Raw genomic sequence first — 9434 nt, 5'->3', positions numbered from 1 at the left:
CTGGCCAACATGCGGCAGTCTGCATGCACGCAGAGCGCGCCAGCGCGCCCCCTTGGCCTGGTGACCGCGCTCAGCCCAGAGGGCTAGCCCGAGAACGTGTTGTGCATGGATTTTAAAGTAGCGATGACCGCTAAGCCATTGCCTCTAAACCGAAACCGACTTCACCACGATCAAACTGATACATGAGGCTGCTCAACCGAGCTAAAACACCGCATCACCCTCTAACCCAATCTCTCTAAATAATTTGCTAAACTTAGCAATGTCTAGCTGTTGACAAACTTGTTAATTTTTCTAAGTTTTGAACTGAATTTGATTTTATTTTGCGATATCTAATCTATTGAAAATACTAGCTAGTAATATCATTTTTCGACAACAAGTATTTCACTGTCATCTACAAAGTTCATATTTCAAACTTCATTTAAGTGTCACATGTGTGTTCTATAGTATTTTTGTTCAATAAAAATTAGTTTACACCCCTACTTATTAACCATACCAATCGTGGAGCAACTTTCGTTTCGCATTTTTGTTGATCATTTTAGTTGCAATGCATTATCTACTCACTTCACCACATGCATTAACACACAAGTACGATGCTCATGACATGATTTAGTAGTTGGTTTAGGACGTAACACCGAGGGTGTTACAGCCAACACGCTAGTCCTCGTTGTGTTGACCGCACACTTGGTGGTTCGACGGCTAATAGGTGTTTCGCAAACCTAGCCCACACGTTAGGTGCCGCAAGAACCTACCCAGAAGTGAGGGTAACTCAATGACACACTTTACTAGAGTTGCTCTTTGTGGCTCCTGCGAGACGAGCACAATGCCCTGACAAATCACTTCTCCGGAGCACCGCACAATCTTCTTTGCGTGCTTCGACGGAGACCACAACCTCCAAGCCATCTAGGTGATGGCAATCACAAAAAATAACAAGAAATCCCCAATCACAAAGATTTCCTAGTGACACCAAATGCAAATCCGCAAATCCTGAATGCACACACTAGGCTCTCAATCCCTCTCTCAAATTAGCACCAAGCTTGAGAGGAAGAGGAAGGAGAGGAGAATCTTCAACCTCTGATCCACACCCACACAGAGCACTCAACTCTCCCTAAAAATTTCAGCTCAAATCATGGGAGAGAGATGAGATGAGGAAGAACCTTAGCTCTTGGATGCAACGATGGGGAATGGAGCTGTGTGGAAGAAGGAAGGGGGGCAACTCCTTAGCCCAGCCAGCCAGGCTCCCAGCGCCCACGCACATGACCTGGCCCAAACGGTCACTGGCTTCTCTCTTACTCCAACTGACGCGCGGGCCCTCCATACAGCAACGGGCAGTGGCAGCCAACGGGCACCAGGCGCCGCACGCGCTGCTCCCCCACGCGGTACACTGCATGCGCGCGCCCCTGCTCCCTATCTTCTGGGCTCGGTCGATGGGCTGCTTGCCAGGTCGACGGGCCGGCTCAGTTTGGCTGGCGCACCCACAGCACCTGCAGTACGACAGGCCGGCCCAGAGCACACAGCGCCCTTGCCCATGCGCACAACAGGGAAGGTTGACGGGCTGGCCCACTGCACGCCCAGCACTTCCAGCTCCGACCAGGCCGCTCGGCCCAGCCGCGCCCAAGCATAGAGCAGCACATATTTCTTCTCCTTTTTCAACCATTCTCAAGATTCTAACCCTCCAAAAATTACCAAAATAATTTTAGCACTTCGGTTAGATTTTCACAAAGAATTTTTCAGGGATTTCTCATCTACCTCACCACGTCACAGTGCGCAATGCATATGCAAATAAAACTCACACTCAGTGACACTAGATAACCGTTGCAACTAAAAGATTTTCCCTCTTTATAGTACAGCTATCTATTTTAAATCCGGTCAAGCACTTCTATACTCAACTTAGACCGGTGAAATGAAATGCCCTATAGATTATACCTTTGCCATGCACATTCAATTCCATCTCCTCTAATGTCGATGCAACACATGCACCAACATGATCAACAAATAATGTGACCCATTTCATATCATCATGTGACCTTATTGGTTCATCGATATTGACCTCACTTGCTCTTCACCGTTGCCTTCGTCCATCAATGTCAAGTCTTGCTCAAGCTTCACCGCTACGCGGTCCATCGCTTCAAAACCTCTAACTTGCCCCTCACGCTTGCAACCGGTTCGTCAAGCAAGTCTTGTCTTGATCTTTTCCACCTTAGTCACATGACTCCATGTCATGTCTCATATGCAATGAGCTCCTTCATCACATATTTACCTGTGGACTAATTTTTTGTGTATCTTACATAAACACATATTAGTCCACCTAGATTGTCACTCAATTACCAAAACCAAACTAGGGACCTTTCAGAAACCGAAACCATCCTACCCCCTCTCCATCATCGGGAAGAAGGAGATAAATCCTCACTACCAAAAAAACTTGGCACAGAGAGACCCTAACCCTAAATGACTCGACCAACTGGAAAAACTTATTAAAACGATAAATCCCCGATGGATCCCCACTCCCTCCAGTCTTCGGCGAGATGCTGGAGTGGGAAGGGAGGAGGACCAGTGGTGGTGGAGGCGAGGGGCGGCGATGGCTCCCTAGGGCAAAACTCGAGAGGGAGGAAACAAGTGAATGAATGAACATTCCTAACTTTTATGAAATGTTTTGGAACAACTTTTTTTTCTGCTTAACTTTTCACATAACTTTTCAAACAACTTTTCAGATAACTTTCCATACATCTTTTTTTGGTGCGCTTTTCATACAACTTTTTGGACAAGTTTTACAAACAAACTTTTTCTACTGCAATTTTTCTACAACTTTTCAGACAACTCCCTGCACAACTTTTTGAATAACTTTATAGTCAATTTTTTCACTGTAATTTTAGTACAACTTTTATAACAAACAACTTTTCACGAGGACACCGTGAAAAAAGGGGAAAAAAAGAGAAAGAGTACAACGTTTCAAATATATTTTTAGACAACTTTTGGGTATAACTTTCCACGAGGACACCATGAAAAAAAGAAAGAAAAAGAAAGAAAAAAGAAAAAAGAGAGAAAAGAGGGGGTGGGGATGGGGGAGGTGGCGGGGCGTGAGGGACATAAGTCAGACAAGGCATCGTGTAGCGGCTCTTCAAGCGCAGATTATGTCGTGCTTTGTTTGTCCAAGTGTATGTTTATAACTGCCTTTTCAATATACACTAGCCAGTAACCCCACGCGTTGCGCCGGGATAGAGGTATGCCGTCCGTTCTCTGCATATTTAAGCCTTTGCGGCTGCAAGCATTTTAATTTACTAGTGGATAGGCACATGCGGCACGCACGTGTCCATAAAAAAGTTCATTCTTGAAAATTTCAAGAAATAATAATGCACATTCGAGAGAATTCATATAAGAGATAACAAGAATACAGATACTAATAAATTATCGCAAGAGATGGCTGCTCAATTCATGTAATAGATGACAAGAATTCAGGTAGAAATAAATTGTGTATTTGTTCTTTTTTATTGAACATGAAGGAGATCTTTGTTTTTTTTTCTTCTTAACATAATGACACAACACTCCTGAGTGTTCGAAAAAAAAGAATAAATAAAATATTTTAGAGGCAACAATCATCATTAACTTCAAATAAGCACACGACATATGCAAAAAAAAAAAAGATTTAATTGCACACGATGTCCATCTACTATGTATGAAGTTGTTTTTTGAAACAATATTTATAGCTGGTATTAAGAACACTAATATGGCACTGATTCATTTCACTGATAGGACATCAAATTAGTCCCTTAGCTAGGATGAAGCAAAGTATGGGAAGGAGCCTTGAGCAGCGCAGCAGCATTCATTGGATCCATGCTTAGAAAACAACAGCTGCTTCTATCTTTGTGTGCTTACCTTTAATTGATCACAGCCACAAATGGTGAGCTACAAAAATGCTCCAACGTCTGCAACAGTGCAACTTTTTTTTTTTTCTTGTTATAAATGTAATGGAACAGAGCTTCGCCTACAACACAATCAGTCAGATGCCTTCCCTGTGGAAAAAAAATGGAGCATGTAATGGTTGACAAACAAAAACTGAAACTTTCAGTTGAGAAACATATAAAAACATCAATGTAGGATGACTGATACAGAATAGATACTGACAGAAATGCAATGATTACATGTGTGTTGTCAATCCTGTGTTTGGCCCTGTTCGCTGGTCTGAAACTTAGCTGAAACTGGCTGAAAAACACTGTTCTGGCTGAATTGTTGTGAGAGAAAAACACTGTTCAAGCCGAATATGGGGTAAGCCGAACATGCCCTTTATAAGATGCTTAGCATAAAAAAATGGGTGCACTACAGGCAGAGCATAAATCAATGACCATTTTCATGGCAGGCCAGAAAAGAAATCTATGCTCAACAACCAATTCTGTTTCTCCAAAAAAAGTATATCAAGAGAATGCATGAGTCTATGATCATCCTGCCATGAAAGGTGATTCCACCTTATGTAAAACTCAAAATAATCAGTTGCCTTTGGTTACGACCATGTTCTAAATTGGCTTAAGCTTTCTAGCCAGCAGCGAAAATAACCTCGCAAATTAATATCATGGGTTTTGATCAATATCACTGTTAGAAAAAAATACTCTCAAAATCTTTTTTGAAAAATCACTCTCAAAATCTTTGCATGGTGCTATGTAAAAATAGTTCCAAATGCTTTTATCTCGCAAATTTCAGACAAATTTGTTCTATGTTAACTGATCAAATAAAATGCATTGAAAAACTAATGGGAAAACATACGCCACATTTCTACAGCCTTGCTTCTGTTCACCTTCAGTCAACAGAATGTGTAGCTAGAGCCTAATGATGTCTTGCATGTGGAAGATCAGAATGTGCATCCGAAGATGTCAGTATACTTACGAATTTTGGTGAGCCTTGTAATGGTCGAGTAGATGAGAGCAGCTCGAGCAGGAACCAAGAACATCGGCAGCACCCTGAGTGCCCTCATCTGCCAACTGATGTCCGGCGATCTCGTAGTCATGATGGCATATCCAGCAGCAACAATCTGTCGCATAAAGGAAATAACACGAAACCATCTTCAAGGCCCTAAATCCGAAGAGGCACTCATGAGGTGATCCCAACACGATTCCATTCAGTATCGGTACTAATTCTACTTTCTGAACTGACGTAATGCATCACGTCTGATGCGAGATGACGACAGAATATTGCAGACTACGGTAACGATGGCCCGGCAGGCCGCTCATCCTGACCAAACGATTCCTGATTCCACCGTTCAAACCAGATTCATCGCCCAACATACAACAAACGGAATAGAAACGTCTGCTATGCTATGTATAATTGGATAGATAATTAATCCAGCCGGCACGAGTCGAATCACCTCGAGCGCGGTGGCGAGGGCGAGGACGTTGTGTGCGGACTGGCGGGAGGCACGGGCGCACGGTCTCCTCCTCCTTGGACAGCGCCTGCAGCAGCTTCTCGACGTCCTCGCGGCCGCCGAAGATGCTCTTCCACTTTCGACACCCGCGACACGAGTCCCTGATGCCTCCGCTTCTGCGTTGCCAGGGTCTCCGGCGGCATGGGCGACGGAGGCGGGCGCGTCGCCTTCGGCCATACGCGACGACCGGCACCGGCAGGATCTGGTCTGATCGGATCGGACGGGCCGATGCCCGATGGATGGGAAGGCGGTTTCCTTCGCGCCCTCCTAGCCGCGACGCCGATGGCTGGGGCAGGGGCGCAGGGAGGGGGCGGCCGGTGGTTCGAGAAAGATGTCGCGGGTAGGGTAGGGAGCGAGGAGTACACAGGGATGAAGCGCGGCGGTTGGCGGTGTCGAGAGGCGTGGCTTCGCGGACTCGCGGACGCGGGTACGCGCGGGCGGGTAAGAAAATCATCGCGTGAAAAAACTTGGGTCGGAGGCGCTCGTCTCTCTGAGGAGAACACGCGTTTCACATGTCAGCTGTCAGCAAACGCTTTCGGCCTACAGTTAACCACCTAATCAGATGCGTTAGATGTACATCTACGGAAGAAGATCTAAGGTGGGTAAGATATTATCAGGTGACATATATTTTTCAATTCGTTCGATCCTTTATAATATAGATAGATTATGCAGCAGCACTTGGCACAGGGAAAAGAGCTGCAGACTGAAGGCACATCACACAGGCCCATGATTTTTTAGCAAGCAAAATCAAATAAAGGCTGAGGAAGAATGGTAGCCAAAATTCCAAATCAGCAAAAGAGGAAAAAGGAAAGGACATAATAGGGTAAAATCAATAATGACAAATGTTGTGGTGGCTAATAGCCCAACATAAAAAAATAGCATCTTAGGATAAATTGTGTAACACACTCGTTTAAAATAATGCAGCACATTCCTTGAAAGTAATCCACTGCATATGAATTTGAGCGTGCAAATTATATCTGGGCACAAAGCCCGAGCCCGTGAGCCCGGCACGGAGCCCGCTCTTTAGGCCCGGCCCAAGCCTGGCCCGGCCCAAAGGTTAATGGGCCCTGGCTGGCACGGCACGGGGTGCAGGCCGTGCTTGGGCCGAACCCTAGGCCCACAGGCCGGCACGGCACGGCCCGCAAGCAGGCAAGCAGGCCGGCGGCCCAAGAACGGCCCCCTCCCCTCCTGGCCTCCTCGGCTCCTCCCCGGCCGGCTCCCCATATAACCGAGACCCCCCCCTCCCCCGGCCGGCCCCTAACCCTAACCCCATTCGCCTCGCCTCCCAACCGCAGGCCGCAGCTGCACTCGACACCCTAACCCTAATCCCATTCGCCTCCCAACCGCAGCCGCACTCGACACCCACTCGGTCCATCTTCGCCTCCTCTCGTCGATCCATCTTCGTCGCCGGTGCGACCGTCGTCCTTGGATCCGGTGATATCGCCGCCGCTCCATCACCCTAACCCTAACCCCATTCGCCTCGCCTCCCAACCGCAGGCCGCAGCCGCACTCGACACCCTAACCCTAATCCCATTCGCCTCCCAACCGCAGCCGCACTCGACACCCGCTCGGTCCATCTTCGCCTCCTCTCGTCGATCCATCTTCGTCGCCAGTGCGACCGTCATCCTTGGATCCGGTGATATCGCCGCCGCTCCATCACCTCTCTGGCTCTCCCTGAGTTCCCTGCTCCCTCAGTCCATCTCCGTCTTCCTTTTTACTCCTTCTCCTCTGTTTGTCGATGAACATGTGAGTCCGCCTCCCCGTCTCTCTTGCACCGTCGCTCGCCGTCCTTCTTAATCCCGTCTTGCCCTTGTGTGGCCCTCGTCTTCTCTGGCGCCGGGCTCCGGTTGCTCAGGCAGGTCCATCCCCATTCGTAACCCTAACCCTAGCCCCTAGATCTATACGTTTCTCAGTGTTTTGATTCTGTTTTTGGGATCATTTTCTCATCCGGCTCCGGTTGCGCAGGCAAGTCCATCCCCATTCGTAACCCTAACCCTAGCCCCTAGATCTATACGTTTCTCAGTGTTTTGATTCTGTTTTTGGGATCATTTTCTCATCCTTTTCTTCTTTGCGTGTTCTTTTTCTTTGCAGGTCTGCTGCCGATGCCTCGTCGTCAACTAGCCTTGGCGTAGACGGACGACGGGCAATGGCACCGCGGCCAAGCCGTAGCCGCGCACCGTTGAGGAACGGTGCTGGAGTTCAGCCGTCCGCGGCCGAGGGCCCCATGGCGTGTGACTCGCAGGGCGACGGTGCCATGTTCCCTGTGACTGGCGACGATGACTTAGTCGCGGCTGGGCTGTCCCCGGAGCACGACGACGATGGCCGTGACCCCTTTGCGGTGTTTGATGACGCCACCCGCGGGACACAGCCGGCGATCGACGTCGATGCCGTCGATGCAGGGGCAACGGGGATAGGGACGGTGGACTCCAACACCCACTCCAACTACACTGGTGTTAATGGTAATGCTGATGGTAATGGTACTCGTACTCCTTCCTCTGGTGCTGTTTCTGGACTTGGTAAGCGCAAGTCTCAGTGCTGGGGTGACTTTGAGGAGGTTTATGAGAAGATTAATGGTGTCGATGTGCGTGTTAGAGCTATATGTAAGATGTGTAGAACTGTGTTGAGTGCTAGATCTACTGCTGGTACTGGTCACATTCTTAGGCACCAAAAATCTTGCAAACAGAAACTTGATAATGCTTCTAGGGTTCAGTCTCGACTAGCTTTTAATGCTGATGGGTCTTTGCATAATTGGAACTATGATCCTGCTGTTGCTAGAACTGAACTGTGTAGATTGATTGCTAGGCTTGATCTTCCTCTTGGTTTTGGTGACACTGATGCATTTGAGGAATATATTAAAAATTCTCATAACCCAAGATTTGTTAGATCATCTAGAAGAACCACCACTAGAGATCTGGATAAGTTATTTGCTGAACGTCGTGCTATGATTAGGAACTGTGTGCATGCTTCTGCATCTGTTGCTTTGACTTCTGACATATGGTCTGGTAATGCTAAAGAGGATTACATATCTGTTGTTGCTCACTATGTGAATGCTGATTGGGAATTGCAAAAGAAGATTGTTGGTCTTAGGTTGATTCAAGTTAAGCATTCTGGTGAAAACATTTCTGCTTCCATTGCATCTGTTGTTGAGGAGTATGGCTTGGTTGATAAAATCTTTTCTATCACTTTAGATAATGCATCTTCTAATGCTAAGGCTATGGAAACTTTGACACCCATGTTTGCTGGTTATCTTGGTTGTGATCCTGCACCTGATGATCCTGCACCTGGTTATAGTCTTGTGCATCAACGCTGTGCTTGTCACATTATTAATCTGATAGTCAAATCTGGACTAAAAAGAATCAAACCTTATATAGAGGATTTTAGAACTGCAATTAATTTCTTGAACTCCTCTAATCAAAGAATTGCTATGTTTAGAAACTACTGTGAAGCTAAAGGTATGAGACCTAGAAAATTTGGCTTAGACATGGATGTTAGATGGAATGCTACTTATCTCATGCTAAAACACTTGGTTCCTTACAGTGAAGTATTTTCTATGTTCATAAATTCAAATTATGGTTCTGCACTGTTGTCTCCAGCCCATTGGCACGTGGCTGGGAAAATATTGGAGTTCCTGGAAGTATTTTAGGACTCTACTGTTACACTGTCTGGTGTTTATTATCCTACCAGTCCTCTTGTGCTGCACCATGTTCTGGAGATTGCAACTCATTTGCATGCATGTGAAAGAGATGTTAATCTTAGACCCTTTGTGTACCCTATGCAGCATAAATTTCTCAAGTATTGGAAGGACATTCCTCTCTTATACTCATTTGCATTCATTCTTGACCCTAGAGCTAAGCTGAGAGGTATGCAAAGGGTCCTCCATTTACTTACTGAATATACTGGTATTGATTACACTACTTACTATGCTGATTTGAAAACTGAGTTGCATAAAATGTTTGAGAAATATTTGAGAAAGTTTGGTGCAACCAGGTCACAAAGGGTTGCTGGTCCTACCCCACCCACTGGTAAG

General features: G+C 46.5%; 1 protein-coding gene across 6 annotated transcripts; it reads right to left on the bottom strand.

The window, feature by feature from the left end:
- Nucleotides 1-2893: 2893 nt before the first annotated feature.
- On the bottom strand, nucleotides 2894-5821 carry LOC136538962 (uncharacterized). Of its 6 annotated transcripts, none has more exons than XM_066530880.1 (4): nucleotides 5351-5821; nucleotides 4873-5017; nucleotides 4137-4240; nucleotides 3279-4007 (listed from the first exon to the last, which is right to left on the bottom strand). In XM_066530880.1, the coding sequence occupies exons 1-4, from the start codon at nucleotides 5582-5584 to the stop codon at nucleotides 3873-3875; spliced, it is 618 nt and encodes a 205-aa protein (XP_066386977.1). In that variant the 5' UTR covers nucleotides 5585-5821; the 3' UTR covers nucleotides 3279-3872. The 6 variants fall into 6 exon arrangements, 4 of the variants coding, with proteins under 4 accessions (XP_066386977.1, XP_066386978.1, XP_066386975.1 ...); XM_066530881.1 differs by having other exon boundaries at nucleotides 4137-4216; XR_010779512.1 differs by adding an exon at nucleotides 2894-3248 and having other exon boundaries at nucleotides 3871-5017.
- Between the last annotated feature and the right edge of the window lie 3613 nt (nucleotides 5822-9434).

The sequence above is a fragment of the Miscanthus floridulus genome, chromosome 2 (genome assembly GCF_019320115.1).
Source record: "Miscanthus floridulus cultivar M001 chromosome 2, ASM1932011v1, whole genome shotgun sequence".
Lineage (NCBI taxonomy): Eukaryota > Viridiplantae > Streptophyta > Magnoliopsida > Poales > Poaceae > Miscanthus > Miscanthus floridulus.
The sequence above is the reverse complement of the archived record's forward strand: the minus strand, read 5'-3'. Positions and strand labels throughout refer to the sequence as shown.